General features: G+C 38.7%; 1 protein-coding gene across 1 annotated transcript in view; it reads right to left on the bottom strand.

Moving 5' to 3' along the window:
• abcc8 (ATP-binding cassette, sub-family C (CFTR/MRP), member 8) overlaps positions 1-22,136 on the bottom strand; it is a 57,934-nt gene that overhangs the window by 23,265 nt on the left and 12,533 nt on the right. Inside the window, exons 6-18 of the mRNA XM_075469482.1 lie at positions 20,728-20,970; positions 17,035-17,223; positions 15,813-15,977; positions 15,019-15,174; positions 10,279-10,413; positions 9,803-9,965; positions 8,074-8,114; positions 7,503-7,648; positions 5,909-6,023; positions 5,537-5,656; positions 4,464-4,536; positions 4,260-4,365; positions 461-493 (exon numbers count right to left, since the gene is read on the bottom strand). Coding sequence (XP_075325597.1) covers positions 461-493; positions 4,260-4,365; positions 4,464-4,536; positions 5,537-5,656; positions 5,909-6,023; positions 7,503-7,648; positions 8,074-8,114; positions 9,803-9,965; positions 10,279-10,413; positions 15,019-15,174; positions 15,813-15,977; positions 17,035-17,223; positions 20,728-20,970 — 1,685 coding nt within the window. The remainder of the gene's footprint in view (positions 1-460; positions 494-4,259; positions 4,366-4,463; positions 4,537-5,536; positions 5,657-5,908; positions 6,024-7,502; positions 7,649-8,073; positions 8,115-9,802; positions 9,966-10,278; positions 10,414-15,018; positions 15,175-15,812; positions 15,978-17,034; positions 17,224-20,727; positions 20,971-22,136) is intronic.

The raw sequence follows: 22,136 nt of genomic DNA, 5'->3' as shown, positions 1-22,136 counted from the left end.
AGTTGGTGCCCCATAGAACGGAGGCATTAGCATGTGACACAACTCAAGCCCACATATGTCTCATTGTGAGTGGAATGTAATTCAAGCATGGATGACAAGTTGATTTTCAAATAGAAACAATGATCGACAGAGTGCTAGATTAGAATAACTCCTCTAGCGTTAAAGGCTAAACTGTCAACAGAGCTTTATTAAAACACTGATTCATACCCTACACTATTGTTTCTGTGCAACAACTCAGGCAAATATCTTCCTCCCATCAAAAATAGAGCACAGTATACAGTGTGCAGTTTACAGAACAGCAGTTTAAAGTTTTGCAGTAATTCAGGCGGAAAATATTTGTAACAAATCTGAGTCAGTCTGAGAGCTCCTTTTGGAAAATGTTCTCTAAGGCCTGACTAAAAATACATGACAGTGTTGGTTCATGTGTTTAAGTGTGGATGTCTATAGTTGCAGTACTCACCTTTCATCTCCCTCAGATTCAAAGCTTGGCAGGCTGCAAAACAATTGAGCAAAAAATTATAAAACATATATATCATATTGATATGACACAAATATATATGTATATATACTACAAATTATCCATGTTATAGACTGGATAAAGTAAAGAGAAATCTCTTTGAGAATTGAATTGAGGTCATTTGACACTCATAAATTCTATTCTTGATTAATAAATACCCCCAACATGTACAGTACACACATAACCATTAACACAGCTTTAGGACATGCTAAATATAAGTTGGTGTATTTTTAGGTTTCAGTTGACACCTTTCTCATTTTTCCTCAGAAGGTGACTTCTGTAACGTCAGAGTACAACTGGGAGCAAGGTCTCCAGTTCACTGTAGCAGCCATTAAAGCTCCAGAGAACACAGCTGCTCGGGAGGGAAGTGGTGGCTGTCATCTAAGAAGCTCTGATATTTTGCACTTGAACATGTAAACACAGCTGTCAGAGTGTAAAAATAAAAAATGGGAAACAAAACTTAGACATGTGTTCACATGTTTAACTCATTGGCTGCCAGCCATTTTCAGTGCAGAGAGACCCATACTGCCAAGTGTTTTACAGTATTTTGACTGATTTTCCAAGACCCACAGAAAAGTGTGTCTTATGACTATGTACACACCGAAATTACCAAACGAAAGAGTAGACTCTCTTCTTTCATCAGGAAAAAAAGTTTGTTTCTACCATTTTTAGTCCTTTAGTAATAGACAGTAGAACATAGGTTGGTTTCACCAAAAACAGTCCCACAGTATCAATAATGCTCATCATTAATACTGTGGTGACCAAACGCAGTGTTGCTCACTCAGAGAGATGCAGGTTTTATTTTCAAGGGGAATCAGATTCAGAATCAGTTTTATTAGCCGGTGAAGACACACTACACTCATGACCAATAGTTATTCATGGACAGAAATTACATGAGACAGAAGCAACATAGAGACTACATGAATCAAACAATAGATCTGAGGTGTAAATGTGAGAGGTGGTGCAAATAGCAATATTCACATAAGTAAGATTGACTGTGATACACAGTATGAGTGCTCTGCTATTCATGAGTGTTCAGGCATGTGGATATCAGCAGCTGCTTTAGAGAATTTCTGGTAAAAAGAAATGTGTAACAGCAAAAGGGGAATTTAAATAATGGGAGATCTGTAATGTCTTTTTAATTAGTTGGGTTTCCATTCACTAACGATGCTAATTTGAAGGCATCTTTTGAAATGCCACAGTTAAGAAATGTGAATCAAACACTGGTTGAAACTGGTTGAACGAATAGATTAGGCTGTGTAGCGTTGCCAGAGGGAGGTGGTGTAGGCTGCCTTACTTGTGGTTAAAATTCAGATGTAATTGAAGTTGTCCTAGCCAGAAAAAAAATAAACTCAAGGCTAACTCAGACTCACCAATTATCTTCAAACAAGTCAATGAGACCGTCATTACAAACCAGACAGGCAGGCTCAGGACTCTCAGTCCCCTGATTACTCATTCTTCCTACCCCTGCCAGGCACAAAGAGCTCTCATTTATCCTCTACAGCCTCTGCCAAATGAGCATTTCTAATATAAACAAATCATTTTTTTCTGCCTTTTGTTTTGTGCTTCCTCTCAGAAACTCCCCATCCAAGTGTACTGTAGTTTTAATGTTCCTGACTGAAACACAGCACCATAACAAAAACAAACACGGTGGAAATATAGGGACAAACTCCCCTGAATATGTGTCTCAATACGTCGGGAGGGATAAGTTGAGACAACAGCTCGATAGTCTTTCAGGAACATATGATAGGTGAGACGCTCTGGCACCCAGGCGGTTATTTAATCCAACCTAAAATCAGATGAAGCGACAGCATGACCCTGGCACAGGTTCAGATAGAGTGCGTGAGTTTGAGTGTGACTGCCAAGGACACAGTTGTGATCAACTTTAGAAGAGGCTAAACTTTGCTGACAAATGGAGACTGATAGCAGCACTATTCCGGGTTGGTGATGAGATATTCCAATGCCGGAATGTACACCAAATGTATGTAAGGACTCAATTTAAACTGCCCTATTCAAAATGTGCTCTGCTTCTCTATGGCCAGAAAGTTTTGTTTCACTGAAACTTAGAGCAGGCAATTCACATCTGCAACAAGATAAGGAACTTTTCAAAAACACCCGACCACAAAAGCAATGAAGTACAAGCAACCGAGGATTCTGAGGCTTCAGCATCTGCACTGCTGTGTGATATTAACACAAATCAATATAAAAAGCCAAAGTGACATTTTACACTGTCCATCAACATGGATACTGCAGATCTTGAGCTGCTTGATAAATGGTATCTCCATCCATCCATTTTCTATACCGCTGAATCCGTCGCTCAGGTCGCGGGGGGGCTGGAGCCTATCCCAGCAGTCATCGGGCAAGAGGCAGGGTACACCCTGGACAGGTTGCCAGTCCATCACAGGGCCACACAGAGACAAATGAGACAAACAACCACACACACACTCACTCCTAAGGACAATTTAGAGATGCCAATTAACCTGACATGCATGTTTTTGGACAGTGGGAAGAAGCCGGAGTACCCAGGGAGAACCCACGCATACATGGGGAGAACATGCAAACTCCACACAGAAAAGCCCCAGCCGGGAGTTGAACCTGGAACCTTCTTGCTGTGAGGTGACGGTGCTAACACCACACCACCGTGCAGCCCCTTTACCTTATTCACAAACATTCTACATTCCATTAGGGCTTTTATTTTCATGGACAGTACGGTATATGATGACATCTTATCACTTGATACCTTCATGAATACATTTGATCATATATTACTTTTTGAGATGCCAACCAAATGTAAAAGGCTGTGGTAAATATGGCCTTAATCTGAAGGAGCGGCAACAAGTTACAAGGAACCAGGTTCTTCATTGTCTTTCCCTGTGCACAATATGCAATAAACAAAATTAAATAATCAGGTCTCTGTGGTTATTTTGTTAATAAAGAATCATTGATAAGATAAACAATGATAAAATGAATGAAATAGGCTACATAAAAAACAATAAGTTTCTCAATTTCGAAGTATGAGGCAGGTGTGAAGAACTGCAGCAGAAATTAGATGGTAAGTGGAAGAGAGGCGTTCTTAGGTATGTATCTAGCTCGCAGCTACAGAAAATCATCTGAGAATTTTTACCAGCAGCAGCTTGGTGAATCTGGGTCAGTGGCGTATAAAAAGATCCCCACATTCTTCTACTCTGCATCTTCCAAACACGAATAAATGAGAGCTGCTATCAGCTATATTTAATAACTTACAAATCCATTTATTTTCTTTGCTGCATCATGGTGCCTGCAAAATGGGTTTTGTCACTAATTGCTCTGTCAAGCACTCAGAATTGACAGATGCACAAAAACATTGCATATAAATTTCGGAGCTGTCACACACAAATCAATTAGTAGACCAGCTTGAAAAAGCATGAGTCAGAGGAAAAGACAAGCTACTCTGGAACAGGAGACACACAAAACATCACATGTTCAGGAGAATGAAGGATTAGCGTGAGTGTTCCTCCAGCATAAGCAATGTAAACTCAGTCATTTGAATAAAAAATTTAAGATTCTGAATCAAATTTCTGAAATGCTATTCATGCAGCGAATAATCAAGGGAAAAAACTGTGTTTGTGTCCCAATCAGTGATCCTTTGTTGCATGTCAGCCATCTCTTTTTCTGCCCTCTGACAACTGCAAATAAACACCACTACAGTCCTCAAAAAGATTTATTTAAGAAAAAAAATTCATATTCATAATGTAAAACTGACCTGTTCCAGGTCACTGTTCCCGACACTCTCTGCATCTCTCCAAGTGCTGCCAGCAGCAGAGAGGACTTTCCACTGCCCACCTGGCCCACAATCATGGTCAGCTTACCTGAGACATTTGATGAGAGGGGGGCAATGATATTGCAAGTGAAAAAGGGAATAATGTGACAGAGAGGACTCACGGAGGAGACATTTGCTGATGCTCACCAAAAGGAATCTTTATATCCACATTAGAAAGAGTTGGTGGTCCATCTGTCCAGGTGAAATAACCACCAGTTATCTGAAAACATGTCAGAGTCTCAGCCACAATATATGTCAAACAATTATCAACTTCACTCTTTAACAAACACAGAGTAAACATGTTATTCTTCCAGAAATTAGAGAAAACTGTTGAGTCATTCTTATTCAGGCCATACAGGGGAGGAAAGATATCAAGTGCTGTTAATTTGCACCTTGAATATTCTGAGTGACATAGTGCAAATGAACTAAGTAAGCAAAGGACTGCAGTGGGTCACGAAAGTCTGGTCTACACCATTTCAGAGTTTATAAGAAATGTGGTACAGCTGCTCGGAGGCTGATTATTGCAAATTTTTGAATTATAAGAGAGACTCATCACTCCAAGTTAATCAGAATTTTCTCTGCAGTATTGAAAATGTTGTGTATAATGTGCAGAGCTTTGATGATGACATTTCAAGCCAATTAGCTTAACTTTGAAAATGCAGTAGAAGGGCGGTCATGTTAAGATCGTGCTGTTAAGGAAGATGAAAAAGAGAAAAATAGTCCTGCTCTATGGAGCACTACTTAGGGACTTAAGTGGATAGATAAAGAAAGATGAGTAGGGAAGAACAATGATTTGCAAACAATTCAAAACCTATATTTTGTTGATATAATGCACAGAGAGGATATCACAACTGGGTTGTGATATCTTGGCTCTGGAGGAGCTTTGTAGGTTCTGAGAAAATAAATTTGCACAAATATAGACACAGAATTAACAAAGTCGGGATAAACTGTATAATATATAAAAACATAATAATATCACACAGCCCAGTCGCAAAATACAACTCAACATCATCGTTTTTTCAAGATTAGTGTTTTTCTCCCATCAGGTCATTAAATGTTTTTCTTCTATCATCTGACATTCTACAAAAGTCACATTTGAAGCTTGTAAATGCTAAAGCTGCTTCAATGCTACAGCTTTTCTAAAACTATAATCAAGACCAGCTGATACCCATATAACTTGAAGACCATTGTGAAGCGTAACAATGGTTTAACTGGTTTACTTTTATACAGATGTTTTGGTCCAGATCATGGGATGCTCCATCACCCTCCTGGTCCCCCTGTGAGCTGTAGTTGTTCCAGTCGTCCCTTGGAGGGCGCTTCCGGTTCACCACCTTCAAGGGCTGAAGGAGTCGGGCCAAAGAGGGAAAGGAGGATGAAGGGACAGGTTTAGAGGAGGACTGCAGGAGGGTTAAAAAAAACACCCAACAAAAGGTAAAGAGGTAATGGTGTAAACAGGAGGACAGTAGGATGGCGGAACATGACAGCATTGAAAGCTCAATGAGACAGTCAGGACACATCAGAACAGAAGTTATAGTGAATCATCACTGTGTCTTTTGTTGTCAGTCAAGCCAAACAGGTGTGTATGCACTCACCACAGCCTGGTACCTATTTTGGTTGTGATTGCTGCTGCCAGAAGTTAATATTGCTCTGGGCTCCTGATCATCTCCGATCTCATCGCTTGAGAAAAACTCACTGAGTTTCTGAACACTGCAGAATAAACAGAGAAATCCAGTCTCTGATAATTAAAAATGAAGTTAAAGCTGTGTGAAAAAAAGTATGTTAACATGATACAAATACTTTTACCAGTATGAGTGACACTTAATACTGGACTCAGTCTTGATGATACAAAGAGATATACATTAATCTCAAACGAAGATCACAACATGCTTCATCTTCCATTCATGGATTCAGACTCTTTCACACACAGTCACATATATTTACATCTATGGATGAATAACTCATCTTTTATTCCCTAATGAGCATTTGTGCTTCTCTTCTGATGCATGCCAACTAAATCTGATAACTGTGCTGAATAGTAAATATCAGCCTAATCTCAACTGGCTCTGATTTCACAAAGTAAACATTAAATAAGTACAGTAACGTTCATCAGGATCCAAACAACTTCAATAGTGACATCGATATGGGGATTGTTGCACAGAAGAATACAGCTGCATTTTGTTATGAGACTGGCTTAAACAGCACAGTTTATGTATTTTGCTACCATTTAATCCTGTTTACCAAGGTGAAAATAAACTATAGTTATAAATCCATTTTTCTTTTCCCTGATACAGTAAAGTGTGTCACATCACTCGACCCCAAAATAGGCTCCTCTGAGGATCACGGGCAGCGTTCACATCCGTACGTGTTAAAACAAGTCCATTTACTACTCCCGACGTCAACACGGTGATAAAAGATGGCTTCTTAAAACTGAAGAAAATGTGTGGTATACAATTTGTACATGATATAAGGCAATCCTGTTGCAGTGTCAATCACCAACTATGTACACTCCAACCGGTGATCATAGCCTAGAGGCACAGACAAAGAAGATTAGATTTAAAGTCACATGCCCTTATCACCCGAGCAGTGTTAAGAAGAAACTGAGTTATGTGACATCCTTAGAGAGACTATTTTATCTGGTAATTTACTTGCGTTTGCTAAAGCTTGTTTATATTCAAGGCATGACAAGTCCTTTAATTGAAATTGCAAGCGCAAAAATATTGCTAATTTTATTGTTTGTCAGTTTTTCAGCGTTATTTTCGTGAATTATGCCTTTCATGTTAAATGCGCTTGCTTTTGTGATTTTCTATTTGAAGTGTTTGAAAGCATCTATTTAACTGATGCTTGACTCAATTACCTCAATAATTGCATATTGGCGATGTGATGGAAACACATCTGGAACTCTGCAGAAGCCGTCTCATAACAGATGTGGTTTCCAGAGTTATTGGAAAGCTTGTGGCTGTAACTAATAAATGTTAGTGTTAGAGAGAAGTTTACGAAAGTGCAGAGAAGTGATGATGTTGGCACATGATTCGAAAACACAGCTGATCCATCTGCTTTTTCTTTTCACAACTCTACTCATTCTCAATAGTTTTTCTGGGGTTCTGTTTAACTCTGCCTCCACATGACTGTTCTAGATAAATCATCCCCATTTATCTATAGACGCTCCAAATTAATTTAGTTTCTCACCTTACAAGAGCCTTGACAGTGGAGCGCACCACACTGGAGAGGAGGAAGAGGGGGGTAACCAGGATGTGAAAGAGGGACAGAGAGGCAAAGGCCACAGCTGGGGACAGATCAGCATCCTCAGAAATATGGACATGTACCAAAAATGTCTGTGGGATCACAACAAAACCCAAAAAAGAACAACAAAAAAAGCACAAAGGACAAGGTTAATTTGAAATACATGAATTTATCTCCTTAGACTGTTAAGTTTTGACTGTCCGACAGGCACTTGTAGGCCAGTTCAAGGTAAAACCTTATTGTCTGTCTGTCAATTCTAATTTTTCATCACTCAAGTAAACAGCTTTGAAGGACTTCTATTAATACAGGCAGGATTTAGTGCTGTCAGAAAGTCCTTTCCTCTTTCGCTGTGAAACGTTGTCTAACAATCAGACTGCCTGGCAGTGTCTGCACTGTCCTTTGCACAGTGTAAGAGACAACAGAGTGTACTTTCATCTTTAATTATAGCAAGTACGGCTATTCAGCTATCCTGAGGACATGGTTGCTTATTTTAAAGGGAATCATTAGAGGAACTCACCGTCAGTACAGCTGCAATAGGAATAGCTGCATTCATGAAAACTAGAAGGAGAAATCACAAACCACAAGAATATGTTAAGGCTTTTCCAGGATTAATCAGTTAGGAGGAAAACAAACAGCATGAAATGGAAAAAAATGCATGTTAACAAAAGAAGCTGAAGTTTATATACTGTAGATGTAAATAGGATAGCAGATTTAAATATTTCCTTGGTTTCAGGCTCAGTCCTGAATGGCTCAAATGTGATTTGGGGCCAGCACTTGAAGACAAGTGTTTGAATTTCAAAAGAATATTTGTTACTCCCTCTGATATATACGTTTTTCTTCCATTTTGGGAATTATGTAGCAGACTGAAAACAATGTGTGATGGCCTGTTGATTTGAATAGGGAATTGTTCAGGCGATGTAATGTGAGAGTGTTTCTATATCTTGATTAAAATCTAAACCGAACCATATATCTTTTTATGCCTAGCAGAAAACAATTGTGACCGACAGCAAGGTTTAAAGGCATTTGGTTGGATGGGATTCAAACTTGGTTCTCTGGCGCGACAGTTCGCTTTGTAATACCACCACCCATGTCCTCCTACCTCCTCATATTTACTCATATTTATTTTTTGTAATATCACAAAAGTAAGCATGTACTGTTTACAAAGGAAAACCGTAAAAATTGAGTAATTTTACCATTTTTGAAGATGTGCGGCAGTTTCATGTAATGTAAAAGGTAAATAGGTTACACTTTTGAAAGGCAAACAAAAGCCAATTAAGAAATTACAAGAGAATGTAACAATTTTAGGATTTTTAAATTCTTTATTAGAAAACTGCTGTGTTTTGCTCTGTGGGTCAACTTAGTTATTCTCATTCTGTGAAACTGCTTTGATCCACAACTAAATATAGATATTTTACAATTTAGGATCAAAATTGTGCCAAAGTTTTCCTTTGCACCACCAACACCACCTGCTTGTTCCTCACCCAACCCACTATTGTTTCACTTTTTTTTAAATTTCACTTTTAAACCCAATTGTATTTTGCAGTTGGTTGGGGTTAGGAATGAAATAACTCATGGTTTGGCTTCAACATTAATGAATATACAGTTACAGGTCGGCATCACCCATGAAGTATTCATGGGATATACAGAGCAACACTTAAAATTAAATATCACCATCTCACAATATTTATGACTTTATTGTTATACTGCTACGTTTTGGACAAACCCATTCATTTCTCATTTTCTGAGCTGGAAAACATAGAAGTTAGGATGAAAACAATGCTATTAAAGGGAAGTAGATAAAATGCTGTGTCCAGGTAATCTCGTAAAATTGCCAAGCGGCTTCTGATTGAACCCTTTTCTTAGTTTTCAGCTATTGATTTCAGATCATACACAGTCTATATATCAGGACCGGAGCCATGCAGACTGCAGCTGCTGTTCATCTATGGTAAAAGGGAAGAAGTAGACAAGCAGAACAGACTGTGGGAAATAAATCAGTACTGACTGACAATATTGTGATCTGGTGTCTTTGATCATGGGAAATGAATGGAGATGTAATAATTCATCATAGTAATGGCTGTAAAAGATTAGTTATTGTTGTTATTTTCATAGTTACCTGGAAATGGTGGAGTTAAACTAAACTGTACCTACAGTAGAAAATGTGTTATTGTGATGTGAACAAACGTACATTTTAAATCTTTATCATTATGATCAATTATCTCAATCCCAAAACGATCAAAGTGACGTACTGGATATGGACGTGTAAAGAGCGAAGGCCTGCAGGCTGGTGAGCTCTTTACCCCGGGTCTCCTCCACACTCTCACGGAAGATGTGCTCCCAGGCGTACAGCTTCAGCAACTTGATGCCCCTCAGCAGCTCATTGGTCTTCTTTAGACGCTCACTGGAGTATTCCTGAAAGAAGAAACCATAATCTGACACTTCAAGGACTCATACACTACACAAGGTGAATGCAAGAGAAATCACGAGAGTAATCAAACGAACAGATAGACTCGAAGTAAGTGGATTGGCTATCCCTCCTGAATAAATCAAAGCTTCAGTCCCTATATAGAAGGGCATATGGTCAAGATATGGGTTTACCTGCTATTCATCCTTCACTTGTTGAAATACTTCAATCTGCAGGACAAACTGTGCCATCCACAGCCAAAAGTATAACTAAGAATAGATAAATACAGTCATAAACACTACAGCCAATGACAATACTCACCAGAGTGCTCTTTTGTGTTTGGGACAGCTTTGTGGCCACAAAGTATTGTACAGGAGCTAACAGAGCGATGACAGATGCTCCAATCAAGGCACTGATTCCCAAGAGATAGTAGAGCAGGATCACTCCCACAATTATCTGAGAGACAAAGACACACACACACACACACACACACACACACACAAAAAAATAGAAATGTATTGTGCGGTGAGAGTAATAAGACATTTCCAAAGAGGTGTCTTGCACATACATAACAAATCCCTCTGACCCTATAGCAACCATATAATGCACCATGCCCTCAGGGCTAGTGAGATGCTGTGACATCCAGCATGATAAAGCGGCAGCATACAGGAAAAGAGATGACATTAAAGCTGTTTGTTCCAAGCAAGAAAAGTGTTTGACAAAGTAAATGTGAAGTGAATGTTTACAGCGTCTGAAAGGAGTTTTCTGTTGACCTGGAAAACTGAACACACAAACACAGGTTTGCAAGTGAAGAATCACACACAGTAATGTTGTGATTGTGCAGCTTCCTAAACATGATCAACTCCCTTTGAATGTGAAGGGTGATGAACCATATTTCAACCTGTCCATGGCACCTCTCCAACCCATGTATTTGGCATTGCATTGATTGTTTACCAGCTTTAGAAATTAGACAGGAAGCCAGATGGAGATGGATTTGACATCTCATCCTCCATTTATCAGTCACAGAATAATGTGCGCTGCTGGAGTCAAAGTGAGGTATGGTAATGGAGCAGCGGGATAAGATTCTCCCTCTCACAAGCTACCCTTGAGGGAGTCAGCAATCTAAGCTACCAACCCCCACACAGGTTCTGTCAGGTCCTCACATTAAAAGCAAATCATAAAAGGTTCACACAACACACACACGACCATCTGCTCCTTTATAACTGAAACAATGCTCTCTGACTGCAGCATTTCGAGCCCCACTGACCGCTAAGGAGCCAGGTAAGATGTAAGAGGCTCACCAAAGAGAATATCCTGAGGGGAACATGCATGTCTGCAAGACATTTCATGGTGATGCAGCCATGATTTTTTTTCGATATTTCTCTAAAATTTAAAATGCTAAGGCAAAGGAACTGAAGTTGTTTTTTTTACACTCAGGTGTATAATTAAAACAGCATATTCTTTAGCATTCTTTCCCTAAATGCATTTATAGCACTAGATTTTAAGGAAATGTACAAATCTGAAATGAAAGGTTATTTGTTTACACAAAGATATGAGCTGAATTATGTAGCAGCTCACAAGGATGTCTTCACAAGCTTCTTCTCATTTCTCTTATTTTTGCTTCCTCCATCCTACTGCATTTAACCCTGATGTCAATTTCATCAAACTTCTTGAAAGATGTTTCAAACCCAGGCACCCGCAGGGGAGAAGAGTGAGAAGAAGGGAGGCTTATGGCATCTCAGATGGGAGGGCCTAAAATGTGAGGAGAGGACTCGAAGATGTACACACTGGGAAAAGAGAGGAGGGGATAGATCGCTGTCAAGCAAACATGTACCTGAAGAGAACGAACGCAATTTAATTTCTTTTACATTTGTCATTTTAAATGTTGGTTCAGTGTCATGGCTGACGGAGGCAGTTACATGTCAAAACGCGATAAAAAAAAGACTGATCACATTATCGTTTTTTCCTACCTGCTTGTAAAAAAAAAAAAAACACATAACTGGTCACATGGTCAGTAATCAAAGAAATCGAATTGCACTTAGCAGCCACTGCTTTAGGGGCCTGATATTAATGGGACAGTAACTGCTAAACTTTTTCTTCTATGACAAGTCAAAATTTTGATTCCTCTGGTTCTTAAGACAAAATATACCAAAAGATAAAGAGCCACAGAAGATTTCTGGTGCATCAAAGACCACCGGTGAACTTGAAAAGCTCACTATCAGGGCAGAAGGCAGTAAAGATTGAACACAACAGCTTTATTCGTGGTTTGAGGCAGACAGGTGTGTACGGACGGTGAATACTAATGCTGCTCGACCATCTGAGATCTCAGCAGGCTTACAGTGTCCTTGAAGGATGTAACCATCCTGTTTCTGAGAATGTTCTTTTAAAGATGAGTTTGATTTGCTGCAGTCATAGAAAATGTAGGGAAATATATAAGCATTACAGGCTGTATATCTGCTTTTAAACCATTTACAGATACAATGTGACTGAAAATACAAGATTAAAATTATTAAAGTCAGTCATAGTTAATAAAAAATTAACAGGAAGTTTGTGTTCTTGATCTTTAATCTAAAATGTCAATGGTTTATACCATCAGATATGAAAACTGTGTGCCACATGTGTCATTTTGTGCTAAAAAAAAAAGCGATCCTGGTTGTGTTCTTATGCTAACACATCTCTTTCATCTTTTTTCACCTTTAGCAAATAAAGGAAATCTGCTCATAAGCTTTTTCATTTAGGACATAAACATGTTCTTGGGACAGTGTCCTGTCCATAAGGAGATAGATGTGTTTGTTCTCTAAACATATTACAAGGTGCCAACAAATGCCCAAATAAGTCAAAATTGTGTTAAGAATTATGATAACAGATCATTTCTGTAAGATGTAAAGGAAAGATGCTGAAAATGTGTTTGTTCTGTATCAGTTTCAGACAGACATTTTGTGGTTTTGTGAAACTTTGTCTTGCAGCTCCCATAGTTTGTCCACATTTTTAAGGGATAATTATTGTATATGCTTGCATTTCAAGCCTCTAAAAAAGGGTACCAAAATCAGACATTTCATAAAATAGTGTGAACATGTTGCCAGCACCCAACAAATCAAAGCTCCTCACATTGTCACTCTCTCAGATTTTATTTCTATTTGTGTTTGATCGCTCATTTGTTTGTCTGTTATTGCTACTTCTAGTTTTCCAGAACGTTTATCTCCACATAAATCTTTTCTTGCATCAAAAATTAACAAATGGAAAAATATGTAGTCACAGCAAGATACATAAATGAGGACTGATTGTAACCGTGTTTCTATTTCAAGCCAAATTGGATAGAAGAAAATAGGGGAAAAAGACAGCAGATAAGTACGACATGAAAAATGATCTTGTGTAGAGCTTTAAAAGGAATAATGAGAGATAATGAAACATGTACTAGGTTCAGAGACAGATATGAATTCAGCAGCTTTCCTTTGATGATTCATTTTCAAGAAGAAATACTCGACCTCCAGGTTTGCTGAAATCGTCTTTTCATTAAATACAACAGTGGTTGTTTTCAGCTCTGATTTGCCGAGTGACATTTCAAAGGGAGAATATCACATGTTTGCAATCACACTGCTAACGAGTTTAACTCCTGCAGGGGCAACACCTTGTGCTCAGGTTTCAGCTTTCACATCTTCACATCATTCTGTATACAATCCTTTATTTCCTACATGATCCGAAGCTTTGCCCTAAATGAGTCTTATGAATTGAACAATCGCTGTGCACAGATGTAAACAAGGGGGGCATGCTTCAACAACACAGCTGACTACAATCTGGTATAAAAATAAATGCTGTCTAACACCTTTGAAAAAAAGCAGGGTGCAATCCAACACATTGGGATGTAATGAGAACAGCCCAAATGAGCAAATGAGAGAATGAATACAATGGCAAAAAGAAAAAAAAAATTCTACAACACATTATAACACCATGCAATGCCTTCATTTAGCTATACGTTTGTATTAAGAAATGACAAAGTACCTAGAGAGCCTATATTTGTTAACGGTTGTAGATATAACACATAGGGACCATTAAAACTGTGTGAGCTTGGACTGCTTTGTTTCCACCAGCAAGTGTTTGTGCCAATGAATCGCCAAAGGCCCAAACTGCCACCCGTGGCTAAAACTGGATACTGTTCTAAAATATGTAATACATTTTGAGTCAACTCATTTGGACATTCAGAGGTTTCATAGCGAGTGTGGAAACATCACCCAATATTGCAGCATTGGATTATCAGCCACTGAGCCAAATGGCAACAGTTGCTGACACTTAGTCCTACCTTCTGTGTCCCAATCGGTTTTAAATCTGAATGTTGAGGCTCAGCTTTATTCATAACATCAATTATTACCATTTTTGACCAACTAAGAGAAGATTAGACGTGTACAAGATTTTACTATAGGTCTATAATATGTAAGTAATTCTTGGGGTTTTGTCTGTGTTCACAGGACAAAAACATCATCATCAAATTCTTAAATTTTTTTTCAAAAATATACGTTTATCCATCCATTTCTTAGACAAATCAAATATGAAATCGGTACATTAAATGAGTTATGCTGAAACTCAGATTCTCAGGGATACTTGACTCTTGATGTTCATTGCCAGGAGACGTCTAAGAAAAAAAAAACACACAACTACAAGATATTTTGGCACTCTAAAAATTGTTCTTGGTCTCGAAGAGTTAAAGGTTCAGTTCAGAGGTTTAGGCTCCTTGTCTACGCTTAGTTTATGGGTGATGCGTCACACTGTCCTCCCTAACATTTAACTTGGTTTAACCTAACTACGGGACTTAGATGGACTCAGTTGCCCTCTCCTTTTCAAAAAAACAAACCATGCACAGCCTTCTCTGCTGCGATCTCATATTCCCACCGCTCTGTAGCGCAGAGGCAGCAGATGATGTCAAGAAGCTGTCAAATTTGAAAGCTTGAGACAGCCCAACAATGTGTGAGATGTCAACACAATCATCTGCTGATGCTGTGCTGCTGCCTGTGGACGATTTATAGATGCATCTACACACAAAGCAGAACAGACAGATATGTCTCTTACCTGTACTGGCATGGCCCAAAGGTTAGGACAAAGAAAAAAGAACCACATGAGCTGGTTGGTATCTATGGCAACAAGGCTGCAGATCTGAGCGACAGTCAACTCTCCCATGGACATGTTGGACGTGCACAGGCGCATGATCTTGTTGTAGATCTTTGTCTTGAGAAAGAAAAAGGGCAAACACACCAAGGTTAAATGATAAATCAACATCTCATTTCTTCAAACTGACAAAGATGAGGACAGCAGAAAAAGAACAGGTTCTTTATAGTTATCATGGCTTTGTGGAGTCCCTTTAGATTTTAAATGAGCATTGAATTCATTTATTATCAGCATCCTCAAATTTGTCTTGCTGAAAACAAGATTGAAACACAGTTCTGCAGAGAAATGATCTCACTTAAAGACAATCCATCCATGTCAGTGACTAATTTAGTTTGTATGTGAGGAATATTAATAATTCACTACTAAACTACAACGAACAAGAAAAATTATATACAGGTTGTATTTATAATCAATTCATACCTAAATGAAAATTTTTGTACCTTTCAACACAAGTTCTTTCATAGCACACTAACAACTATTGATAAACATAGAGCCACAGTTGAAAATTTCCAATTAAAGTTAAAGGCTTAACCTGGTTTTCATTTAATGTTTTAAATGGGGTTTTTTTTGAGGGTGAAAAAATTAAGGTTTTAATGGACAGTTTGGAGTTTCCCAGAAAACCCCTAATTTTTCTCTAAATAAAGCCTTAGGTCTCAATGTGTTAATTATCATGCAGAAAGTCACAGATAACAGCACACCTGTATGGCCCCGCGCAGGTTGATGCCTGTTTCAATGGCCACGTAGTAGGACGCCTGGAGGAAGGTCCTCTGCAGGAGCAAGGCAAAGAAGAGCAGCACCGCCAACACATACGCATTCTCCAGGAACTCTTTGGAGGAAATGAAATTGATACCGAGCAGCTTCATCTGAAGGCACAGACAGGCAGGCAGGGGAGGAGATGGTGATTTATCATTGTTAGTCAGGCAGAAACCTGAAGGTCAGTAAGACTGAATGAATCCATCAGGACTGAAATTGAACTGAAGAGGTTCTGTCAAGTTCAACAGAAATTTTTCTTGTAATTTTCTTCAAAAACCAAGGATGCCAGCATCCATAGCAAATGTATGATTTCCATTTTACACCAGAATTCGATATTTGTGTACCACAGTTAATGTAAATTGAAGTGGAGCCTCCACATCTGATATGTAGGTGTGAGCTGGAGACCCAAGAAGAATACAATTGAGTTATAGCAGATGAACACATGATGTCCCCCAACTATTCATTAATTCTGTGTTAGGCAGATTATTCATGAAGGAGGAATAACACATTATTGATTGTAAGTGTGCCTCAAGCTCACAACAACTCATCCTTGAAACGTTTCAGTCTTGTTTTCTTTGGGACTCTGAGATACATATTCATTATCCTGCAACTGAGCCACTGGCCACCGTAGTCACTATCTACAAAGGGGCCTATTTTCTTCTCCTCTTTCAAAGAACATCTCTTGGCAGTGACTTCCAAACAAATACTTTTTGAATATATATATTTTTTTAACAGATTAGAAGCCTGAGTGACTGACTGCCCCGTGTGGAATCTAACAAGCTGAAAGACACCAGTAGCAATAAATCTTTAAATATTTGATGAGGTTTAGATTAGTGCACCATAGAGTAGGTGTACTAGGGAAGGAGTAAATGCCTGAACCATGACCTTTAAGAGGTAAGAGGAGATCATGTGACATCTTTTTCTTGTGTTGTTTTGCTGATTCCCAGTAACTGTCTGAATCCAGTATATTCTCTTTTACAAAAGATATTTGAATAAAACATCTAATCTAAAAATGTACTAACCTAATTTTTAAGATAGGGCATAGCACAAATGTTATCATAAATTGCCTGCCAAAAACATCCTATTGATATAGAGATTTTTCTGGGAAAAGATCTTTATTCTGTTCTTATGTTATTTTGTCCTAGTATGTGCATAGCAGTGCCTCACCGGTTGCTGAATGGTACGATTGTCTTTGCTGATATGGTGAACGATGCCAGAGATGCAGAGGGGTCCAACGAAGCCCAGCAGATCAGCCAGGAAGCGAAAAGTGATACTGAGGATGAGACGTTTGCCGAATGCTTTCCTCAAGGCCAACCAGATCCACTTTGGACCTTGGGGTGCTGTGCCCTGAGGACTCTAAATAGAGGTGAAATAAATAGGAAACGGGTGACATTAGCATGCTAAACACATTAAGGGGAAATTAGTCAAAGTCAGATGCAGAATGCAGCTCATCTGCAGCTGATAAATACAATTTTTGGCTTTTTAAATTCTAAATTGCAAACATTAATCACCATCTGTCAATGAGACTATGCTTCATTAGTTTAATGAAAAAATCTTTTGGTAAAGATAGGAGTAAACTGCATTGTGTTTTCGTGGAGAGCCTGTTATTTCTCTAAGAACTTAAACTGGCAGTACAATAAAAGGACAATCAACTAGGTTTTACAGTAAAATGGATGGTAACAGAGTAAAAGGACCTAATTGCCTGGACACAAAAGCTGAATCAACACTCTCAACTGATGAGTTGGTCCACCACTGCAGCAGAAACTCATAAAATGAGGCCAAGTTCATGGCTCTGCATCAGAGGATGTGAGGATTAATGATAAGTTTCACACTGCACCTCAGTCTATCACACACTGTATCCTGCTGCTGTATAAGTAACAACCACATTAGTGATGCAGAGGATAAAACAGCAAGTGAAATCAGGTTCTGATTTCTTCAAATGTCAGAATATTTCAAGACATAAAAATTCACTTTGAGGTCTTAATATATTTCCAAAACTGACGGCTCGGGTTAGTGAGACACTTAGCAATGATCAGAGGAAAACATCTGGACTGTGACGGTGCTGTAAACAGTCCCACAACATTTTGAGAGTGTGTATGTGTATCCCCGTGAGTATGACTGAGTCACTCCCAGAACTGTGAGAGCAGACGTGACTGTTGTCTCGTGTCCCTATCTTTCCATTTGAGCTTGTAGTGAACCTCTTCTCTCATACGTAACACATGTCAATGCACGCATCACAGTTACGCACATGGACACACATCCTCTCTTTCTACCTCAGGTTCAAACAACTAGAAAGGAGGCGGTTTCATTCTCACACGCTGAGTGAAACTTGCTTCCCATGAAGTGCAGTGCTTTAACCCCCGCAAGGGTCGGGATGTCGCCTCGTTCACAGTAAAACGAGAATGACCCCACGTTTCCAGTCCTCCTCTAAATGCCCTACCACCGCCACCGCCCTTCCCCACAGCTCCACTGGGATCCCTCAGTCTCTCTCATCCCTCGCTCCTGCCGGAAGGAAGCAGGGTTACGTTCACACCGGACGCACAGCAGTGCCGAATCTCGGCTGACCTTCCAAATACTGGAAAACAACGACCCTTTGGAGGAGGCCCTTTACCTCTGACCCCTGACACGTGCTTCAAAAGTAAGACGAAGGGAGGCGCAAAGAGGAAAAAAGGAAGGATAACAAATATTGAGGAATTACCCTCACTTTGGACTTGCATTAATATATCTGGAAGACCGCTGGTTCAGAGTAAGAGCAAGAGCACAAAAACAGTTTATAAACTGTTTAATTCTCAGCCAAATGTCACACAATCTGTATCAATGTATTAAACATTAATAGTTTTCTACAAGAGAAGGAAGGGCTGAAAAAAGACAAATATCAGTTTAAGAGGAGAAATATTTTTAGAATGAGAGATTTTGATAGGACTTTTATTGATTTTAATCCTTTTAAAGCCCTTGTCAGAGACGTGCATCACAACATGTTACACATAATTTCACTTACTTCAGTCAATAGATAAATGTTGTCTTTTAAATAGAGAGCAGGGACATATCATAGCAAAAAGCTACACTGTTGCTGCAAATAAGCTGAAAGAAGAATTTTTCTTATCCTGTAAAGTCGCACTGAAGTTAATCAATTCTTCCGTGGCTTAATCAGAGCTCTTAGATATAGTTTAATATTTAGGATACATTTCAACATCATACTTAAAAAATAGCCTTTAGGTCTTGACACCTTCCTTTAATAAGGAAATGCTGTATTCATTTTGCTAAATTTCTCTATAATAAATACATGTTTACTATTCTCTAATCTGTCTTTATTTGCTGCAGTACAAACAGAGTAAAACACGCATAGGCTGCAATAAATACAAACTTATCTATATATTTTCTGCATTTGCAAATTAATTCAGCAGATCACTGAGGCAATTGAATATCCCTTCAGTTTAGACTCTACTTCGGTCGCATAGAATGTAATAAGGAAGAAAGTTGGCTAAAGGCTTCTAAATCCAAACCTTTAACCATTAACTCTGTGACATAGCCAGATTTTAAAAAAGAAAAAGAAAAAAGAAATTAAGAAAAGAAAAGAAAAAGAATCACCTTTGTGATAGTAAAAACTCACTAACCCATTTCTCTTATTTTGTTGAACATCAGGATGCAAACCCAATGAGGCTGCCTGTGGCAGCACTTAGTGACCACTGCATCATCATGCCAGTTTTATCTTCAAAAACATTAATAAAGAAAATACTGCAAACACCTGGACTGTAGTCAATGCATCAATCCAATCCAGTGAAACAAAAGCAAAATAAACCCTTACAGAAATGACCATGTGGTCAAATAACAACTGAAACAGTACCAGGTAGTACCAAAGGTATACATCTTGTAACTAGAAAACTTGATGATATTGTGATGGCATTTCACTAAATAAATTAACAGCAGTAGAAAATAAAGAAGGATATACAGTACGTGCTCGCTTTTGGCAGTGAGATACTTTCCTGTTTACATTATTGAAGAATCCACTGTTTCATGTCTAAATAAAGTTCAACTGTCCCAGTTTAGTCTCGGCTGAATCATCACAGGAACTGCTTTTATATGACAACAGCAAATTAGGAAAAAGAGTAACATTGAAAAATTACATTTCCAGGATTCTCAGCTCACTAAAGTACATGTCAGACTAATCGCAGCAAAGTTATTGAAACCAGACATGCAAGACACAAGATTTACTACATGAAACTAACAAATGGGATATAATAAAGTCAAGTAGTGGCCATCAGGAGCCAAACAAGCTGCACAAAGAGCACATAAATACTTGAAACTTTATTTATGCTTTTGAGAGGAAGATCCAGTTTGATCCCTTGATAATTTAATTTAGAAAAGAACAGCAGTTTTATTCTACTTTGTATTATTGTCCTCAGAGAACACTCAGTAAAAACAACCCTTAAGGACCCCTGATATATTGAAAATTGTAAGTACAAAGCATTTAAATTCACTTAGACACTGGTGGAAGATTACAGACATTTGGGAAAGAAATAGCTTGATATTTCCACCCATGGCCAATCTGTGTAAGATATACACATCATAAAATGTTGCTTTCTGTTGATATCTGCAGGACACGTACACATTTAGTGATTTAGCCACAAACACACTTATTGTTGCTGTGAAACAAGTGAGTCATCTTAACGCACAAACCACAGTGGAAAGGCTTCAAACACATAGCTAAATGGAAAATGTTTTGAAGTAAACCCTGCATGTCAAGAACAGCCAGTATGTGTGTTTTACTTCAGACCTCGGTCACAAGGATCTGAGATCTCACTTGTTTCACAGCAACAATGATCCCATACTGTTCACAAAGATCCAACAACTGGTACTCACCTTCTGGTCTTCAAATTCCTTGCGAAGCTTTATGTAGTTGGTCAGCGCTCTCATTGCGATGGGCAGTTTGCCAATAACCTTTAGGTCAATGGGCCGCCTGTGAGCGGAGGTAATGAAGGTGTTCATCCACCAGTAGGTGGCTTTGGACAACAAGTTGACAAAGGGCTGCAGGAAACGAACACCAAGGTCCTGAAGGTCTTCCGGAGGCTTCACCTCTGGGGGATTTGCGAAACACATGTAGCGCTGTGGCAGAAATAAGAGGTTGATTTTAGTTGGACCTTAGATCATGACCTGAAAAAACAGGCAGCAAGAGAAACGTTAAAACTCTCGATTAAATAGCCAGCAAAACAGAAACATCAATCTATCTTTCTGGGTAATAACTGTGATTTCACACATCTTCCCAAGAGAGCTAAAAACATAATGGATGTGCCAGCTGAACACCCTGTTATTAGTGGGCTTAATTATAGCCACTGAAAGACAATTTGTCTTCATTTTGTATCTGATTTCAAGTTATATTACATCACTTTGGCAACTTGGCAAATATAAACGGTGCATACAAAGTCAACAACAGACTAAAATTTTAGAATTAGGAATAGTTAACAGAGCAGAATGAACTGAACCGAACCGAATATATATGATACAGTTATGATATGATACAGGACAAAACACTGCACATACTGCACATCCACATGAATACAGCAAAGTCTATCATAGTCTGTTTGTTTATGCTTTTATTTAAAAAACGGTCGAGATATAGGAACAATATTCAACAATAATGTTGGATTTTGTTTTAAATGTTGAAAGACAAATGAGGTTTTATGATGGCAGCCAAACTGAACCAAGTCCTGTGTGGATTACTGAAAATGTGATGCAAACATTTAATCATTCAAGTAATATTCATTTTTATAATTGCACTACAATTACTGATCACAAGAACATTTAAATCCTTAGGACAGAGTCGACAAATGTACTCTAACAGATACAGTTCCAACAGGCTGAGTGCAGGGCATGATGAGAGAATCACCAGGGATGCTGAGGCTGTTGAGGCTCTGCTCTCAGTGCAGAGGTTAACACAGATAAACACACTCTAAAGTGTCCAGAGAAAAAAGACAGAGAAGTGTACACTGCTCTGGCATTTTCTGCCTCTTGTTCAAAGAGGGTTAGATGGCTGTAAATGTCAAAAAATGAATGCATTTAGGATCGGAGCGTGACGACTTTTACAGATATTGTTGACAATATTTCAGTCACATTTTGGTCTGGCCAACATTTGAACAGAATATGAGCCAGTGGTTGGCCCCGAGCTCTTTTTTTTCTGGCTCATAACGCTGTGAAGCAGTGGCCTTTGCCTTCATGCTTTAAATTTTTAGTTTTTGCTTTCAAAACTTCTAGCTTTTCACATGCTTATAACA

The sequence above is a fragment of the Odontesthes bonariensis genome, chromosome 7, assembly GCF_027942865.1.
Source record: "Odontesthes bonariensis isolate fOdoBon6 chromosome 7, fOdoBon6.hap1, whole genome shotgun sequence".
Classification (NCBI taxonomy): Eukaryota; Metazoa; Chordata; class Actinopteri; order Atheriniformes; family Atherinopsidae; genus Odontesthes; species Odontesthes bonariensis.
The sequence above is the reverse complement of the archived record's forward strand: the minus strand, read 5'-3'. Positions and strand labels throughout refer to the sequence as shown.